Genomic DNA, 21,193 nt, shown 5'->3' on the forward strand with positions numbered 1-21,193 from the left:
TTATTCGATAACATGTAACCTCAACAGACTTGGACAGGATTTTTAAAAAGCAAACAAACATAAATTATTATGATTACGGTTGCTTCCCCTAAGTGCTGTGTGCTCTCCAAGTCAGCATGCCTCAGAGTGAGAGAGGATTCCCTCCTACGCAAGGTTCCAGAGGGACAGGAGACTTTAAAAAGAATAACATCATCATCTCCAGAAATGTTAGGAGTCATTAGAGGACAAGGAAATTTTCCATTCAACTTTAAAGACTAACACTCTCCTAAATAAGACTTGGTCGAAATTAGGTACAAACCAGTTGGGAGACAGGAGAGCCCTTTCCGATCTATTGTAATTACGGTCAATTCTCAAATTTTCAGGGGCCACTGACCCAGACCTCCTGCGGTTCCTCTTTCTTCATTCTGGTCTTGTGAGTGTTTACTCTCCATTAGCACCTTCACCCATTTGGGAGAAATAACAGAAAAAAGAAAAACTTCTGGCCAATCACTTTACTCTGATTCTAGTAGGATCGGTGAGGGAAGTTGCCAGTTGCCTCATTGGAACTTGCCAGGGAGGGAAAGAGGTGAAACAAAAGCTGAAATCATGGATTAGAAATTTTCCATTGTTTCTGATTGTCTCTGTGTAGTTTGGGCCACAAGCGAATTGCAAGACAGGGCCTCTTAGTGCTCTGGCCCTGTCATTATCAATTTTGGGTCATAGGTAATGAGACTCCTTTTAGATGGTCATTATAGTATTAATCACCTTAAGAGATGTCCCCAGGCCCTCACATATAAAACCCAATATATTGTTATGATGATATAAGGTTAATCTTTCACTAAATGATAGATTGGTCGGAAGGAAGTGAGGACGGATAGCTGGAGATGGCTGACAAGGACCACTGTTACACCCAATGAGCTCCAATGTGCCAAGAAGGAAAGTGACGCACCTCCTGTGTCATACAGCCTGGGTTAGCAGAGGCCCGCTGTCCAGACTGTTGTGTCCCAGAGATGGAAGAGGTACATCCAGGGTGTGTGAATGGAACCCAAAGGCCCCTGAGAGGAGATCTTCCTCCCTTGCTAGTCATTGCTTATGGGTGACATGGTGGAGTGGCCGGCTATGGGTCTCCACCCGCCCCTCCTCGGCCTTCCGGTCAAGGGACAGAGGAAAGGAGTTGGTCAAGGAGTGGTAAAAAGGGGTAAATAAAGGCAGCCTGTATGTTTAAGCTGTGCCTGTGTTCACTGTCATTGAATACGACCAACATGAAAGAACAAGAGGCAGATACTCTGCAGCTGGGTCTGTGACCTGAGTGACTGTTCCCAGCCTTCCCAAACACATGCTTTCTCTAAAAAACTTCCTCTTAGGGCACTCACCCCTATGGTGGCTAGTAGCATATCTATCTGCAGGAAGATATTCTACCTCAGACCGTAGACTCCTTGAGGGCAGGGAAAATATCTTATTTATCTTGATAACTCCTCTTGAATGTAGTACAATACCTGACACACAGCACATGCTCAACAAATCATTAGTTTTTCATTGAAAGGAAGTGAATTGAATAAGCATGAAGTGGATGGGACAGATAAAGGTGTAATGATGAATAGGAAGTCTCTCTCCAACCTTTTTCTAATCCTGACTTTCATAGTGTGACGTAAAAAGGAAATCATAATTACATTGATTTTACAATTTATTCAACAGCAAATTATGATATGTCCAAAATGTATACTCCTTATGAAGAAATAGCCCCACTGTGCATGGCTCTTTGTGGGACTAAGCTCCCAGAGAAAAGAGCACCTGCCACCCAGGTGGCTTTGACATGGTTTGTAAACCTCCTCACTCCACACTTCCTCTCCTCAACTTCAAATGGCATAGACTTGCTCTGCTGTGTTTTGGTTTTGTGTATATGTTTTCAATGTAAACTAAAATTGCATAAGCATTTAAAACAAAAATTGGGTAAGACTACGAAGTATATAAAAATGAGGATCTAAAAACAAAATGTGAGAAGTCACTCTGTATTGATCCGATTTACGCGACTATTTTTGTTACAGCGGCTTTGAATTCCACTGATTGTAAGTCTATGTTGGCTTGGCCACAAAAAGTGGTTAAACTCCCTCATCTTTTTAAGAGTGACTGATGAACTGAAATGGAAACTATCTTCACCCAACTTGAGAAAATTCAAGAAAATATCTAAATAAGCGCCACCTCCTCACCCGCCCCTGGAAGAAAGACTTCTCACATCTCATAGAGGGGTAGCCATGGGGGCTCTGAAGCCTGAAGTGTGTGGTGTATGAATTCACAGAAATGTATTTACTCTAAGGGAATGAATAGCCAAGAATGTTCCAGCAACTTAATTTAGAAAATAGGAGATGGAGACTTACAACAATGTGGCCTTACTCCTCCCTTCTCAGGCTACTCCTGAAGGTAAGTGGAGATGCTACAGAAAACCATTCGGTTTAAAGATAGTTGTTTTAAAAAGAGGCTTAAAGTTCGAGTTTGATTTGACTCTAAAAATGTGTTTAGCAATCATAATGTTTATTACTAGATCACAAGCTGACCATCTGTGAGGCAGGCCTCATAGAATCTGGCACTGGGTTTTAAAAACATCTGTAAACACTTTTAATTTTTCATTGTCTTGGGTTTGATATTTTTACAGTCTGATTCAACTATCACCCAAGCTCAAAAGTAAGCTGACTTGGCTGAGCACAGAGCTGGGATTTAAATCAGATTTTCAAGTCCCAGAAACCCTTCCAGAGCTGCCTCTCTATGGAGTCAACTTTCGACGAAAACAACAAAGTGATACTGTAAGCAACAGAAAGAGTTGTAAAAGGCTAAAGAGGAAAAAAACAAAACAAAAAAAACCCAGGGAAGAATAAATGTGGTAAAACCAAACCCAATTTTAAATGTTGAGTAGTAGGATTTCTGTGGGGCTTATAAGCAGGTCTTGGTTTGGTTTTGTTTCTTAATAATGAGGAAATACTAAAAACAAAAAAACAAACATTGTCTGAGAGATAGCTGTTAAGATTTACCCAGGCATTGTTTTCACTCTTCTAGGTCATAAGTGCAAGACAGGTATTTTAAATGGTTACCACCAAATAGCCCAACATATGCATCCATGCTTTCTCCTTGCCCCAAATGACAGAGGATATGATTATATTAGGATTATTCTCTATTAATTTTACTGCATATAATACCGACGCTATAGCCCTGCTAAGATGGGTGGACTGTTGGATGGATGAATGGATGGATGATGGATGGATAGAATAAATAGATGATAGATAAATTTGCAGGAATATAACTTCCTGAAACCTTGCCTATGCCATCATTTCCTAAAATTTGCCCATTGGATCCAAATATAAAGAATAAGTACTGTACAAAGGGTAGTAGTTCTTAGGTTCAACCTTTGTGATTTTTCTTCATCTTTTCTTTTGATCCTTGGAATCTGTGCTGTCACTGAGAATAATGATCCTCTTAACTTTTATTCTTTAACTTTGCTGGCTCCTCTCTTCCTTTATGTAGCATGGCTTTTCTTTCCAAACTTAAAATATGTGAATGTTTCCATTCTTCTGTCCTACATTGTCCAAAGGTATTTTACTGCCATTCCTCTCTGTATTAAGAACCTAGTACTTTTTTTTTTTTTTTTTGCGGTACTTGGGCCTCTCACTGTTGTGGCCTCTCCCGTTGTGGAGCACAGGCTCCGGACGCGCAGGCTCAGCAGCCATGGCTCACGGGCCCAGCCGCTCCGCAGCATGTGGGATCTTCCCAGACCTGGGCACGAACCTGTGTCCCCTGCATCGGCAGGCAGACTCGCAACCACTGCGCCACCAGGGAAGCCCTGAATCTGCTATTTTTGAAGCTAACAAGAAACCAGAGATTAAGGAAGTCCTTCTGAGAAAGTTAAGTGAGGCTGGGATTTTAGGTCTGAAACATTCTGACTGCTCTTCGTGTTCTTCTCTATTTTATTAGTTCAGGAAAAACAATAAAAGATTCAAAATGAATGAAAGAAAAAAACAAACATTTATTCTCATGTTTTCACTGCAGCTCCAGGGTATAGAATAAAAATGGCATATATTGTAGAGGGCTAATACTTATGAAATACAGATATCATCACGTGGAGATCAGGCTGTCCTTTGGTGGAAAAGGCTAAGAATAAACACAAAGAAGAAGCTTCAATACTTGCTTGACATTGCATTTTTAACAGCTCTCCTAGCTTGTGGGCGACTGAAAAAAAATGGCTTTAACAATGGAGACATCTCTAGCTCCTGGTTTTGGCACATATTTCAAAGGCGGCTGTTATTTTAAAGAATTTTTTTATAGTGTTAATAGAGTTTCTTCTGACAAGTGTATCGTTACTTGTGTTTCTCCAATCACTTGCAAAGAATCTGACAAAATACAATTTTTCTAGGGGGAGAACAGATAAATATTTCATGAATACTAAAAAGTTAATTTTAATCCTGAACATCAGTATTAAGAAAAAAAAGACAAATCACATTTCCCCAGTAGTTCAAAAATTGTAATCCTCTCTGTCAAACCAGGTTCCTTTAAAAATACAATGGGGGGCTTCCCTGGTGGCGCAGTGGATGAGAGTCCGCCTGCCGATGCAGGGGACACGGGTTCTTTCCCCGGTCCGGGAGGATCCCACATGCCGCGGAGCGGCTGGGCCCGTGAGCCATGGCCGCTGAGCCTGCGCGTCCGGAGCCTGTGCTCCACAACGGGAGAGGCCACAACAGTGAGAGGCCCGTATACCGCAAAAAAAAAAAAAAAAAAAAAAAAAAAAAAAAATACAATGGTACATTAAGAGTGTAACGAAATGTCTAGAAGATAGAGTGAAACAATGAAAGCTTATACACCAATAATTGCAAGGGAAAAGCTGTTTAAAAATATTAATTTCGTCATTAACAAAGAGTACACAATATAGTTTTATGTGACATTTCTACTATGTAGTTATTTGGTAAGAGACTGGAATCTAAACAGCTACGTGAAAAGCATGAATTGACTTTAGAAGTTTTCTTTAGTAGAACACAATTTAATTATTTTAAACCCCCCAATCTTACATTGTATTATATATATGTATATATACATAGATACACACACAATACATATATATATATACACAATATACATACATACATATATATGTATATACACACACACAATTTCAGTTGCTGTTTGATACTACAAATGTGAATTTCAATAACACAAAACCTACAGGAAGATAATAATTGTTGCATGTCACCTTGTTCCTTTATAATCCACCATGAGGCTATGTATTATATACCCTCCTTAAAAAGCACAAGGATATTCACTGAACCTAAAACTATACTAAAAACACATTGGTTTGAAATGGATGAGCGTAACCAAAAGAGCTAACTGTTCTGATTCACTGTGACTCATCAATGCTAGAACCATGTGGATGTCAATGGCTTCTGTACCTCCGTGCTCTCAAGTGTATCATCCGCAGCAAAAAGGAACAAAGAGATTTTCTGAGTTCACCCCATTTGACTACTTCCAACCCACGTATAATGGATTGGCTAATAGCTTTCCCCAAAATCCATCCAAAAAAATTATATTGGGTTTCAGTATTGCTGCACTCACAACAACCCTTGTTGGGTCAACCTACAGCATGGCTTCAAAAATCAATTAGAAAATGGCACTGAAGTATATAAATCAAAAAATTTAAGCAACAAAACCTTTTAGAATCTAATTAGGGGATCTTATCTAGATGCATAAGAATAACAGGCATCTAAAAACAATATTGCAATTCTCTCATACATTTATCAACTTTTTGTTGTTTTCCTTTGACAGGGACATTGCAGTGGAGGGTTAAGACACTTGGGTTATCACACTACTTGAGAAAATAAGGCATAAAATATTTTTAAAAGCAAATATGTCATGCCTCTTTCTTGCTAAACCACAGCATGTACTCACTGTTGATGCTCCATGTGTTGATACATATAAATATGTTAAGTAAATGGGTCACAAGAGTTTCCATGGACAAATGGCTAACGGAAATGGGATATTAATCAGAACATGTGTTGTTATGATGACTTATCTTAACTGGGACCCAGGGCACTCCAGATGTTTGGTCCCTGTACACTCATGAAAAATAACCCATAAGGATCCTAGATTCTCATGTGGAAGGCAATTCCTTCATTAAAGAAATAGACCTACTTTTGTCAATACATAGAAGGCTACAGTGAGATATCTTCCCAGAACTAAGAAATAATGTTATCCTCTGAGAAGGAAGCGAGTAAAAAATCCAAAGGACAGGATTAACTATTTGTAGAAACTACCTCAAGACAGTAGTGTTGACATCAGTGGCATAATCAATGGTGAAGTGTGTTGCAAATCAATCATTGCTAGAAACAGTTAAGCCCTACAGTCTTACAGGTTTAATTTTTAAAGTAAACTAGAAAGGACTCAAGGTTATTGTTACAGTGTAGCACCGTCTTGGGTATGAGAGAAAAGGGCAGGGTACCAGCTAGTATCCCCAGAACTGTTCACCATCTTTGGCCTATTTTACCCACCAGAGTTCATGATCTGGGCATAATTTTGGGAGGTATGCAAAGCTTATGATAATATGTTAGGAAAAGAAAATAAGAGAGAAAAAGTTTGAGGACTGTTGCCTTAAAAACAAAGAAGTTTCATCAAAATCAAGGTCCAGACATGCCATCAAGGATGACTGAAAATGAACAAGAATGAGAATCTACCCCAAGATATCAACATATCTGATACTGAATGTGAGATCCAAAAGGAGACTAGACGTAAAAGGGGTGCCATGGAGGGCCGCCTCTTGCACTGTCTGTATCTAGTGTACACAAGATGGTCCCTATTCACTCTTCTTGGCAGATCCATCCCAAGGGTAGAGACAGACATTTCAGGATATTCTACCTTGAAGTCACAATTCATCAACTAACTTCCCCTACATTATCAGCTTAGTAGGCAACTTTCTGATTGATTTGACTTCCCCAGTAGGTTTTCCTTTGGGAGAAAGAAACCGCTGACTGGCCAGTAGATGTGAGCATTCCAGTGTACATGAAGGATATATTTCACAGTAAACTAGCAATCAAAACCACACATTGGTCACAAGTATTCATTTTAGTGTCAACAAGTCCTCTACAGCATAATCCACCCTTCATTTACTGTCAATGTGGAATTCCTTCAACTGACGATGTCAAAAATAAGAAGTCCATATACATGTGGATCTATTTCTAGACCCTCTATTCCACTCCACTGACCCATTTGTCTATCTCAATGCCAATACTATATTGCCTTGATTATTATAGCTTTATAAGTCTTGAAATCAGGCCTACCTGTTTAGTCCTCCAATTTTTTCCTTCTTTTCCCAAGTTGCTTTGTCTATTCTGAGTGATTTGCATTTCCATATACATTTTAAAACCAGCATGTCAGTTTCTACCCAAAAAGCCCGCTAGGATTTTAACTGGGATTGCATGGAATCTATAGATCAATTTAGAAAGAACTTAAATTTCAACTACCTCTGGAAAATTCCCAAATATTTGGAAACTAAGAATATATTTCTAAATAATCCTTAGATCAATGTAGACATTAAAATAAAATTAGAAAATATTTTGAAATGAATGTGAATAAAAATGCAACAAATCAGTTTGTGGCATGTTACTAAAATAGTATTTAGAGGGAAATATACAGCATTAAAGGCCTATATTAGAAAAGGAAAAATATCTCAAATCAATGACATTAACTTCCACTTTAAGAAACTAGAAAAATAAGGCAAACCAAACCCAAAAGCAAGCAGAAGAGAGGAAATAATACAGATCAGGTCAGAATCAATGAAATAGAAACAGAAAAACAATGGAAAATATTAATGACAATGATTAATAAAATTTATTAACCTCTAGCCAGACTGGTCAGGAAAAAAAGAGAGAATACACAAATCACCAATATAAAAAATGATAAAGACAACATCACTATAAATTCTATAGCTATTAAAAAGAAAATAAAACAATGTGAACATCCTATGACAGTGTAATTCCATTGTGACCTGTGAACATTCTTTGTATGACTTGAATCATTTTACATTTATTGGGACTTGCTTTACATCCCAAAATGTAATCTATATTTATAAATGTCCTATGTGCACTTGAAAAGAATATGTATTCTCATACTGTGGGTGTTCTGGGAAGGCCAATTAAGTCAAGTTGGTTGATAATGTCATTCAAGTCTTCTTTTCCTCACTGATTTTATATATACTTAGCCTGTCGATGATTGAGAGAGGGATGTTAATGCTTCCAAATAGAATTGTGTATTAAAATTTTTTTACACTTCATTTCATGCATTTTGGTACATAAATGTAAAGGATTATTATATCCTCTTGATAAATAGACTTTATCATGAAATGAACCTCCTTTCTCCGGTGATAGTGTTTGCTATGAAATCTACTTTATCAGGTATTAATATAATCATGCAAGCTTTCTTTTGATTACTGTTAGCTTGGCACACCAATTTCCATCCTTTTATTTTTGAGTTTTTGTGTCTTTTAATATAAAGGCAGAATATACTTGGGTCTTACAATCTGAAAATTTCTGCCTTTTATTTGGGCTGTTTAGGCTATTTACATTTAATGTGATAACTGATATGCTTAGTGTTAAGTCTATATTCTTGCTATTTGTTTCCTATTTGTCTCATCTATTCTTTGTTCTCTTCTTATTCTTTTTCTACCTTTTTTGGATTAATTATTCTTATGATTCCATTTTATCTCTTTTGGCTTATTAGCTATATGTCATTATCTTGTTATTTTAGTAATTGCTTTAGAGTTTACAGTATATGCTCTTAATTTATCTCTATCTATTGGGTTGGCCAAAAACCTGAATGAACTTTTTGGCCAATCCAATACCTTCAATTGATATTATATCACTTCATGTACGATAGTAGAACTTTACAATAGCATATTTACATTTCTCCCCTTCTCACTTTTATGCTATTGCTGTCATACATTTTAGTTTTATATATGCTATAAACTCAGTAATATATTATTATTCTGTTCAAATAGTGAATTATTTAAATAGTCAAGATATTTAAATGATAAGAAAAAATATTGTATATTTATCCATCTAGTTACCATTTTTAGTGCTCCTCATTTCTTTGTGTGGATCCATATTTCCATCTGGCATATCCATCCTTCTGCTGTTCTTTAACATTTTTTGTAGTGTAGGTCTACCAGTAATGAATTCTTTCAGTTTTTAATATCTGAAAGATATTGCTGCTGGGTATAAAATTCCTGGTTGAATTTTTCCCCTTAGCACTTTAAAGATGTTGCTCCACTGTTTTCTCACTTGCATTGTATCTGCTGTTATACTTATCTTTGTTCATCTCTCCATATGTATCTTTTTTTTTTCTCTAGCTGTTTTTTAAATTTTTCTCTTCATTAATGGTTTGGAGTAATTTGATTATAATATGCTTTTGGTGTAATTTTCTTTATATTCCTTGTGCTTGTGTTTTATTGAGCTTCTTAAGTCTATGGACTTATAGTTTTCATCATTTGGCAAAATATTAGCCATCATTTCATCAAATATTCTTTCCTCCTTTCCCTCTTCTTTACTTTAGGGACTCCAATTACACATACATTAGGCTGTCTGAAGGTGTCTTACAACTCATTGATGCTCTTTACAATTTCTATTCTTGTTTTCTGTGCTTCATTTCAGATAGTTTCTATTGCTAATTCTCACTACTCTTTTCTTCCAAAATGTCTAATCATATCCAGTGTGTTTATCATTAATCCCATACAATATTATTTAGTTAATACCATCCAGTATATTTTTCATATCAGACACTGTAGTTTTCATCTCTAGACATTTGATCTTTTTTATATCTTTCATGTCTCTACTTAAACATATGGGCTACAGTTGTAAGAATTGTAAGAACTACTTTAATGCTCTTGTCTGCTAATTCTAACATCTGTTTCAGTTCTGGGTTGATTTCAATTGGTTGTTATTTTCCTCTTATTATTGGTAGTGTTTTCTTCCTTCTTTGCATGTCCAGTAAATTTTGATTGGATGTTAGATATTGTGAATTTTAGCTTGCTGGGAGTGTGTATACACACACACACACACACACACACACACACACACGCATGCTTTATCCTGGGATGCAGTTACTTGGAAACACTTTGATCCTCTTATATCTTGATTTTAAGATTTGTTAGGTGAGCCTAAAGCAACATTTAGCCTACAACTAATTATTCCCCTGCTAAGGCAAGACAATTATGAGTATTCTACCCAATTCCCTTTAAATTCCAATTCCCTTTAAATTATGAGGTATTCTAGTCTGGCTAGTAGGAATAGGCACTTTTATTGCTCTGTGTGAAGTGTGAACATCAGGACTGTTCTTTCTAAACCTCTTGAATGGTTCTTTCCTGGTCTCAGGTGGTTTCCTCATTGAGAGTCAATTAGTACTCTGATGAATACTCTTCAGATTTCTAGAGTTCTATCTCTCTTCAGTTCTATCCTCTCTTGTGTTTTATCCCATTAATTATAGCTGCCTTGGTATCCTTGGATCCTTAGTCAACTCCTCAACACAAGGAATCCATCAGGTCTGCCTGGAAACCCTCTCAATGCAGTAAGCTGAGGCAATCGTCGGGCTTACTTCATTTGTTTCTTAGAGAGCACTGTCTTCATTTCTTGATGCCCAATATTTCCTGATGTCTTCATTTCTTGAAAAACCATTCTTCCACATATGTTGTCTTTTTTTAAAAACTGTTTCAGGTGGAAGGGTAAACCTAATTCTTGGTAGCGTTCTTTGCAGAAGCAGATGTCCATGGATTGTATTTTGTCCACTCCACTCTTCACAACTGACTTACATTTCATGAACTGACATCTTTAACATTCCAATTCCCAGAACATTCAATAAAGGAAAAATTCCTGCTGAACTCCCTCCCTGGGACTTGGTAAATAACCTTGCAGGGCCTAACTATAGAGAATCATTTGAGAGACACAAACAGTGGCTATCTCTTATATCTCTGTTAATGTAGTCACATAAAGTGAAGGGCAAATTCATATTTCTGGGCAACTATAAAAATTATAGCTATGCTGTTTCAAACATGACTAAAAACACACTGAAAATAATTCATTCATGTGGCACCCCACAAGTCTCCCAATGACAGTGTAAAAACAGCCTCTGAGAGAATCTTGGCTCAGAAACCTAGATCTTTTTATGTTAGTACATTTCTCCCTAAGAAACAAGGTATTTTCAAAGAGCATTCATTCTTTGAAGTCAGTTAGAAAATTAGTGCTGCAGGGTACTAAACAGTACTTTAGTAGTCTGACAGAGATAATGTACAACTGCAATGTGTTCATTTTGCCAGGATGTAATTTACCCTTTCAGCACATGTTCCTTCCTTCTGTGTGTGCCTCAGCTCATTGGAGTTTGGGAATAGCCAACTGTAGTCTAGTTTCCATTGAGTTTCTTTCTGAATGCATAGAATATTAAACTTCAAAACACAGTGGGTTTGATCACACTGGGCACCATATTATGCTTGGATACTCCCTTTCAAAAATTAGAGCTGGTTCCCAGGGGTTGGATTAAGGGTAGGAGCATTAAAAATAGTTAAACTGACTCCCTCTGGTCATCAGATGTAATAAGATCCGTTAAAAAGAAATGTGCAAAAAGTATCTGTTTGTTACTAGATAGTTTCTAAAAATCAATATATCTACTGATATGCATATCATTTAAAATTTTTTCTAAAGTAGAGAGTTTTAATGCAAAGGAGAAGGGGTATATGAAGCTGATCAAATTCTTTTCCACTTCATGCCACTAAGAAATAACTTTAGTCCTGATAGGATTTTGGGCTAAGATAACACAAGTAACTAAAGCCCAGTGATCTAAGTCCTGATGACACCAAAGCAATGATAATGACTGATGTCGTGTTAGCCCATCAATGAAATTAAAATACAAAGTTTTTCATGCCCAGACTTACAAGTATATGGACACACCAGACTCAGTTTGAAACAGTGGAAGGTTGGAGTTATGGAGGGAAAAAGGATAGACATCAGAAAATGTCCCTTCTTTATTTACTGCATCCTGTTCACTGCCCTATGGGATCAAGAATCCTATTCATTAAATAATCAAGCTTTATGCTTATTTGTTCCATAGAACAAAATATCTATTTCATCACTTCATCCCACCAAAAAAAAAAAAAAAAAAACAAAAAACAGTTTAATTATTTAAAATACTGGTGATAATTCAGTTAAAAAAGACACAGGTAAAATAAAAGGGCATAATGAAGGTGATAAAATTTAACCTACAATGCTCACATGAATACATTACAACAGTTATTTATAGCACAATACAAACATACAACAAGATTCAAGACCCCATGTTAAAGATCTGGGAATTGGTTTATTCTGGGCTTTTATGCTGTAGGAATTCAGACGGGTCAGTCACTGGATATAGGATGGGTCAGGTGTCCAGGTGCTGGGTTTATAACTAACAGCATTCTCCTCTACTGTACATATTCTGGCTTGTGTTACCTTAACTTGGGTCTAATGATGTCTGGGACTTGAACAAACCTTACCCATAACAGAGTCTGGCTAAGAGACTGTCATTCTGAATCCTATTTTATCTCCATGTAATTCATGTCTTAGTCACAATTATTCAAGGAGGGTATGTATTAAGCAAGTGGTTTCCATTTGCATAAACAATTTGGTGAAAAAATTGGACATGTGTGTTCCCCAGATATTATGTGATAAGACACCTGGTGTGAGTTATTTGAATGATCTTCAAAGAAAGAACTGATTTCATGCATATGGGTAAAGAGAGCATATCACAATGGCTTAGAGATGAAAACTAAAGGCAATTCTCTCTTTTTAACAGATGTATGAGTTGTATTCAAATTTCTTCTTACTCCTCAACCTGATTACCCTGCATTTGTTCTTCTCTGACTAACCAAACTACTCAAAGAATAGCTTAGCATCTAATACAATGTCTGCAGGGAGGTATCGTTCAAAGAGTCTGAGACCCTAACAAAAACCACTTCCTAAAACTTTCATTTTTAGTTTAATATCACTTATATGTATGGGGGGATAACTAGGAATAAGCCCATGTTATAATTGAAACAGGAGGATTATATAAAAGGTGAGAGTAGTTTTCTCAATCTGATGGTCCAAAGTTTGGAGGGCAATATAATTTGAACTTTCAGATTTTATAAAGAATGGAATGCTATTTATGCAAAGTAAAAGCAGTGCTCATGAAGCCCATCACAATGTAGGTTCATTCTAACTGGTCTGGGATTGTCATCCACAGCTTGCCTTTAAGATGTACTCTTGCTGACCAAACTGTATTCTACAGCTATGCACATTCTCCAGTATGTGGGCCTCCCAACATACTGATAACACTGAACAGATTTCTGTTTTTGTTCTTCCCCAAAATAATAACTCATTAAAGGTATAAAAAATTGAAAACTGAAAACATGGAACATTTCCCATTTACACTGCATAATTCACAAAGGCTTATATTCCATTCCATTATAATCAGCAAGCCCAGAATCACCTTTTCATAAAGTTTAAAATGAAAAATGGCAAGTGGGAAAAGAAAGGGTATAGAACTCATTTGTGATGGAGAAAGTACGGTGGAAGGGAAAAGATACAACAATAATTTGTAAATTATTGAAAAGGGGATAATAGTACTCTTTAAATGCAGTGAATGTTTTTTTTTCAGGGTATAAGACTATATTAACAATTCCACACAATTGCAACTTTATGTGTAAATCTAACAAGCTTGCATTAAATTGCACAATTTATGGAAAAATATAATGGGAATTATGCTCTTACCATCTGTTTTCTTTGAATCATTTCTGACACTGGATTGATCCTTCTTGTCTGTCTTATTTTTATCATCTTTCAAGTCACCTGAAAGTAATAAACATGACAAACAGTACATGTGTAAAGCTAACGGGGAAGTTATAAATATCTTTAAACCTGTCAAGGTGAAAAAAGAAAAAAACCACATAATTTTAGTCGTGAGGGGTTACATGTCTGAGTGTAAATATCAGGAAACTGGATTAGGCCCTGGAAATTGGATTATGATCTGGAAATTAAGACTGAAAGTTCATGTTAAACAGGATTGTACTTAAGTCAATGGCGTTATTTTCCAAGGAAGGCAGTTCAGCTTTACTATTAGGCTGTGGAGTGAGGAAAAACCTGCGTTACTGTAAGTTATATCAATTAATAGCTACTATTTAACTTCTATGTGCTTTTCCTTATCTGCAAAATGGTGATAATAATACCTACTTTATAGGCATAATATAAGGATAAATGCATTTAAGGTACTGAATGTGCTATCTGGCACGTCACTCAATGACAGCTGTTATTCTAAAACTGAGCTGTAAATGGTACTTTAATTAATGAGCTTGTTGAAATGTAATATGTAAAAGTTAAAAAACACTATGCACACCAGTGTAGAGTGAACATGTGTCAAAAATTTATTTAATTCATTTATGAAGGAACCAGGAAGACAGTAAGGATGGTTCCAAGAGCATTTAAGGAAATGGATAGGGGCTTCCCTGGCGGCGCAGTGGTTGAGAGTCCACCTGCCGATGCAGGGGACGCGGGTTCGTGCCCCGGTCCGGGAAGATCCCACGTGCCGCGGAGCGGCTGGGCCCGTGAGCCATGGCCGCTGAGCCTGCACTTCCGGAGCCTGTGCTCCGCAACGGGAGAGGCCACAGCAGTGAGAGGCCCGCGTACCGCAAAAAAAAAAAAAAAAAAAAAAAAAAAGGAAATGGATATTTCTAAGTATTTTAGAAATATATTAAAATAAGATTGCTAGGTTAGAGATGAAACTGGTTATGTCCTACAGGGCAATAAAACTATAACTGTTGGGGTTATCTCCTCTAGTAGTCAAAAATCTACACGTTAGTACATAACCTCACAGTACCTAGGCTTGAGCAAATAGTAAATGACAAAGTTAAACATAGTCATGTTCTTCTAAAACAAGGGGTCAGCAAATTATTGTCCGTGGGCCAATCTGGCTTGTTGTCATTTTTGGAAATAAAGTTTTATTGGAACATAGCCACATCCATTCATTTATATAATGTCTGTAGTTGCTTTCCTGCTGCAACGGTAGAGTTGAATAGTTGCAGCAGAGACATGCAAAGCCAGGAATATTTATTATCTGGGCCTACACAGAAAAAGTTTGCTGACCCCTGCCTAAGACAGTTAAATAATCCTTGGGCAGGTCTTTTTTGACAATATGCCAGTGTGACATTGAAAGGACATGGTATTTCTTCTCTTAGATTTCTTCTCAAGTTTCGGATATTTTTCTTACAAATCTTACTGATGGCGGCTTTCTTTTTAGCCTGCATAAAACCAAGAACAGATTACTACTAAATTACTGGCATTAATAAAGCAAAAAGACCCTCATAATTATTGCAGCCAGGAAGCGGGGAGCAGGGCCCAAGGCGGGAAGGGTACATTTATCTTTTCTGCTTTCTTTGTGCCAGGCAGCGTGCTAAATGCTTTACATGCGTCATTTCATTAAATTCTCATAGCAACCCCATTATGAAGGTACTATTATTGAAAGTAGACAAATTCGTCAAAGATTCATTCACTAAGTGATCAATTTGCTGAATCACCAAATGATTGAGGATGTTTTCCAAGTTTGAGTTTTTCCTTGACTTCACTGCGGACACTCTGTCACACGCTGGTCGGGCCAGCTGTGTTGAGTGCAGTGGACTGCTCTCCTGAATGTGTTTCACACACTCTCAGGCTGCATCTCGGCCCCAAACTTTGCAAGAGTGTCTGCTGCTATAGCAAAACTGCTCCTGTTGGCTACTTTAGATCTGGTTTAAGCCATTGATCTGACAAATGACCAACTGATCTTTCTACAAAGTGATTTTGCTTAAATATTAAATAGCCTTAAGCAAAAAACCCACAGAATCATCTCTATCTTATGGCTCTGGAACCTAAAGCACAGATAAAGTAATTTACCATAACATACACAGATAGGTCTGATTCTAGAGGCCAAGCTCTCAAGTACTGTATTTTGCAACTTCCCTATGAAGCTTAAGTTCTAGATTTCAGACTTTCATTTACTGTTGCCATTTTTAAATGCCTTTGGCCTATAGATTTATATAGAAATGGTTACCCAAGGATAATTCAAGACCATTTTAGGTTACATTCTACAAAATAAGTAGTTTTAATGGAATCTGACAAACTTTAAGCTTGAGGGAAGGGGAGTCAACTCTGGCCACAGTGCCAGCAGGAGGAGTGTGAATGAAGCACATGGTCATTGCACATTACCACCACCAATAGCCAAAACAGATGGATTCCTTTGGAAGCCCCATGGAACAGTTCAAGCACTGGCTTTTCCCTATTTTAAGGATGCCAGAAATGAACTCAAGGATGATCCTGAGTCTTGTAGTCAAACTAATTCCCTACAGAAAAATGGTCTTTCTTTCCTCAATGAGACTTCACACCTCTAATGCACAATACTTTAAGGTTTCAGGGTTGCCCTGGACTGGAGCTTTACCCACAGCTGCAGCAGGGCCAGGGTGTCTTCCAGAGGTCAGGAGGAGGCGTCTGATGTGCTGGATGCTAGCCAGCAGCCTGTGGAAGCCTGCCTTCTCCTCAGTCAGGGTTGGGGAGGCTAAAGGGGAAAGTACCTTGATGGAGACCAAAGCTTAGGGGTTCCCATGACTGCTGATAGGGGACCAAATGTCTAGAACCACAATTAGCCAATATCCTTCAGCTCCATCCTGGAAGTTATCTTGAGCGACCACAAAGAAGGGTGCCGGGAAAGTGATACATGTTTGTTTGATGATGTTCCTTGAACAGAATCCATTAGGTAATTTCCCATGGGTTGAATATGGACTAACGGCTGATGTGAGCTGTTATTCAATAAACAGGGGGAAACAAAAGAGCCTTTCTGTGCAGTTATAAATCATTTTAATTAGGCTGCTGCAACCAAGTCCCGAACCACCATTAGCCTTTATTATTATTGCTCAAAATTGATTTCTTTTCCCACCTCTCATTTAATGCTTAATTTTTAAGGGAAATGGTAGACTACTGCTTACTTTGGGAAATGAACGCAGTTGTGAGTCAATCCAGCCTAGCTGGAGGCTCAGGCTCCTGTTTTCTTCCAGGCACTCTCCTAACCATCTTCAAAATAAATTATTGCCACCTCTGCCCTCTCTGGGTATTTGTTTATACCTGTCTCGTAGAATGTATAACCTCCTTTATGACCAGCATGTTTGTATTCATTGGTTTCTCTCCCTGACCAGACCAGGGGTTGGCAAACTATGGCCCATGAGCCAAACGTGGCCCCAATGCCTGGTCATATAGGTCCCACAACCTGAAAACAGTTTTTAAGAGTATTAAATGGTTGAAAAAAGAGAAGGATATTTAACGACATGTGAAAATTTAAATTTTCATAAATAAAGTTTTATTGCAACATAGCCATGCTCACTTGTTTACATGTTATCTGTGGCTGTTTTTATACTAAAACAGGCGTGTTAAGTAGTTGCAACAGAAACTGTAGGGCTGCAAAGCATAAAATTTACTGTCTGGTCCTTTATAGAAAGAGTGTGCCAACCCCTGGAATAAACAGATTATAAGCTTCTTGTGGACAGTAGCTGGGTCTCAATATTCCTCCTACTTCCTACTCTCACCAACAGCACTGAACTGCGCAAATAAGGGCATGCTGGTTAAGGAATACAGAATTTGGACTCACATATTCCTATTTGACCTGAAATCTCTACTTAATGTTTGCTTGGCCTTAAGCAAGTGATTTAATCTTTCTGAGTCTCGGTTTCCTCATCTGCAAAATGGAAATGAGTCTATCTACCTCACACAGTTGCTAGGATTTTTAAATGATTTAGTGTATGTAAAATCCCATGTACGGTGTCCAGCACATATTAAACATTCCATAACTGTTACTGACATAATAATGGCTGTTTTTATTAAGAGGAAGACATTTTAAACCCACTTCCCTAACAGAAAAAAAGTAGGGAAGAAGCACATCTTGCCTTTCTCACCAGTCCTTACATATTCCCCCTCTGGGAAGGAGAGACTCATCTAGAAGGAAGAGTTGAGTATGCACAGCTCAGCTCAGCCACCCGTTTCTCCAGCCCCCAGCCCCCTCTGAGATGCGTTTTCCATGAGACACACACCTTTTCTGTTACTGCGGAAGCAGCCTGCTTAGATGCAGAGTGGGGGGGTGAGGGACGAGGCCTGATCCCACCTGCTCTGCCAGTGTCCCGTGGGCCATGCCCAGTTCAGGGCAGATGTGTGCAGAAGCCCATGTGCTCAGCAGATCAAGTCTGTGTTTTCCAGTTCAGCTCCAGTTGCAGTGGAGCTAACATTGTGATCACTTTCTGATTCTGGTATCTCCCTCTCAGTTGGTTCCACCCTCAGTAGGGGAAAACAGGGGTGTTTTGCATTGCTCTCTCAAACTCCAACAGTTGTATTAGAAATTCTTATTGAATTGAACATATTTTCTGACCTATGATGCGCTTGAATACAAAGCAGACTAGTTACGAGCTGTCTCCTGAACCTGGCTGCTGAGAGGCTGGGCAAGTCGGATGATGGCCTTCCCTGCCTCCTGGGGTGTTCGTGGGGCTTACCTGAAGGAATTTAGGCAAAGCTCTTGGAACACGACATGAGCTTTTTTTTTTTTTTAAACACCTTTTCATTTTATTTATTTATTTAATTTATCTATTTGGCTGCGTCGGGTCTTCGTTGCTGTGCGCGGGCTTTCTCTAGTTGCAGCGAGTGGGGGCTACTCTTCGTTGCAGTGCGCGGGCTTCTCACTGCGGTGGCTTCTCTTGTTGCGGAGCACGAGCTCCAGGCGCGAGGACTTCAGGATTTGTGGCACGTGGGCTCAGTAATTGTGCTTCACGGGCTCTAGAGTGTAGGCTCAGTAGTTGCGGCACACAGGACTAGTTGCTCCGCGGCATGTGGGATCTTCCGGGAGCAGGGATTGAACTCGTGTCCCCTGCATTGGCAGGCAGATTCTTAACCAGTGCGCCACCAGGGAAGTCCTAACATGAGCTCTTATCATTATTACATGTATTAAAACATTGTTTTCTGTTCTACATGTTATATATGTCAATTGCAAAAATAATTGGAGAGTGTCGTGCTAAGCACTTTCTACGTATTTCTCATTTACTTGGGCTGTGTAGCATAATAGCTAGACCATGGTTCAGAGGAGATCACCTGGACCTACCAGGCAGGTGAGAGAGTGAATATGTAAAGAGAGAATTTATTTATTTAGTTATCTATTTATTTATTTATTTTTATTCTTTTTAAAGGATGGTCTTTTATTTTTTATTTATTTTTTGGCTACACCACATGGCTTGCTGGATCTTAGTTCCCCAACCAGGGATCGAACCCGGGCCCTCTGCAGTGGAAGTGCCAAGTCCTAAACACTGAACCACCAGGAAATTCCCAAGAGAGAAATTTAAACAGCATCTGGTGTATAATCAATAAATGCTAGTTGTTTTATTGTCATTGTTGCTTTTGCTACCATTATTATTATTGGAAGCTCACAAGTGGCCCAAGCTGTGAGCAGTTATTATTATGCACATTTTACAGAGACAATGGAAGGTTAAGTAACCTGGCCAAGGCCAGCAAGAAGTGAGAGGCACAGCTGTGACTTGAATCCAGGTCTGTCTGACTGCCAGATGACCATGCCACAACCTGGCACTTGAAAGCTCCAGTGACTCTGAACTTCCTGCTCTTCCATAACAAGGTAAGCAATTCCATGCCCCTATGCATTAGCTCATTGTATTCTCTCTGGTTGAGAAGTCCCTGTGTCCCCCCAAATTTTAGCATTTGAAACGCAGCTTAGACATCACCTCTTCTTGAAGCTTTCTTTGACATTTACTACATCTTGCAATCCCCAGACCCAACAAAGCTACTCTTTTCTGCACATGGCCCTTGGGTATTTTATCTGCCATACCACTACTGTTACTGGCTCAGAATTAATTCTGAAGGTGTCCATATCCCCTAGGAGATTGTGGACTTCTTGTGGCCTTTTCATTTCTAAATTCTCAGTGCCAAGAGCAGTGCTTGGCACGGAGTTGTTAACCAATAAATATTTGCTGCATTAAATATAAGAAATCATCAACTGTATGCACACGACAGTGACCAGCTCATCCTGGCTTGTCTGGAACTTTTCTGGTTTTACTACTGAAAGTCCTGAATCCCAGGAAACCGCTCATTCCCAGGCTAACTGGGATGACTGGTCATCCTAATGTATATACTTGTTCACCTACAGATATATAGACAATACTATGGAAATAGACCTTAGGCAGATGTGAGTGTCGGCCCTGCCAGGGGGATGGTACCTACAGAAGACTGCCTTTCTGTTCATTCATTCTCGCGTTAAGCACTCAGGAATGTGCTGGGATTGCTAATAGGAATTTCCCCTGCTGGTAGGCAGGTGCTGGCCAGAGTCTCCAAAACGACCCAGCTGGAAAGGGCCCAAAAGATATAAACCTCCCCAGAGAGCATGGCCTAAGCAAGCTTCTGGCTGCTTTTGATGGGATCCTAAGAGAATCCACAGTCTAGGGAGGTATGATCAGCAGCAGCTGGATGGCCAGGGCAGCCCTGCTCTGTGACCTGTCCTCACAGGGGCAGTTCTTTGCCAGCGTCCATTCATCACATCATTAGCACCCTGAAAAGAGCCTTTCACCGGCGCAATCCTACTCACCATTCTGTTGCTTTTCTCCTGATGACTTCTCAGCTTTGGAATTTTTCGCACGAGGGCTGTCACTTTGGTTTGTTCCTGTTCCGTTGACTTGATTCTTAGCTTCCCCAGATGCCTTTTTCTCGGCTTTACCAGATGCACCTTCTTCAGTCTGGCTTTTGGCTTCCATTTCCTTTTGCTTCTCCTCTGCGGCCAGGCGAGCCTTTTCTTCTGCTTCCTTCTTGGCCTTCTCCTCTGCATCCAGAACAAACCAGGAAAGGTGGAGAAAATATAAAAAGAGGTCATGCCATTAGGAGAATTGCCTCTTTGAACAAAAGCAAGAGTTTGCATTGGGAATTAATGCATTAAAATGACCTAAGGTGTTCACTGTGTGTTTGGGGTATAATTTTGGTTAATTCAAGTCAGATTGGTATGTATATTCAGGAAACCAACAAAATCTGTTCATGGTGATGTCATTTCTGAAAACAGTGGGTTAGAAGAAGGGGATGGGGAGAAAGTAATAATAAGGATAATAATAATTAATAAACCGATACTGTAATTGGCA

The 21,193-nt window shown here is 38.7% G+C and overlaps 1 protein-coding gene across 8 annotated transcripts in view; it reads right to left on the reverse strand.

The window, feature by feature from the left end:
• The window catches only part of PDE1C (phosphodiesterase 1C), a 586,532-nt gene that overhangs the window by 25,641 nt on the left and 539,698 nt on the right, over positions 1-21,193 (reverse strand). For all 8 annotated transcript variants that reach the window (XM_079931073.1, XM_079931071.1, XM_079931072.1 and 5 more), the window contains 2 exons: positions 20,653-20,883; positions 13,776-13,853 (listed from right to left, as the gene is read on the reverse strand). In XM_079931073.1, the coding sequence (XP_079787199.1) occupies positions 13,776-13,853; positions 20,653-20,883 (309 nt within the window). The remainder of the gene's footprint in view (positions 1-13,775; positions 13,854-20,652; positions 20,884-21,193) is intronic.

The sequence above is a fragment of the Stenella coeruleoalba genome, assembly GCF_951394435.1.
Source record: "Stenella coeruleoalba genome assembly, chromosome: 9".
Lineage (NCBI taxonomy): Eukaryota > Metazoa > Chordata > Mammalia > Artiodactyla > Delphinidae > Stenella > Stenella coeruleoalba.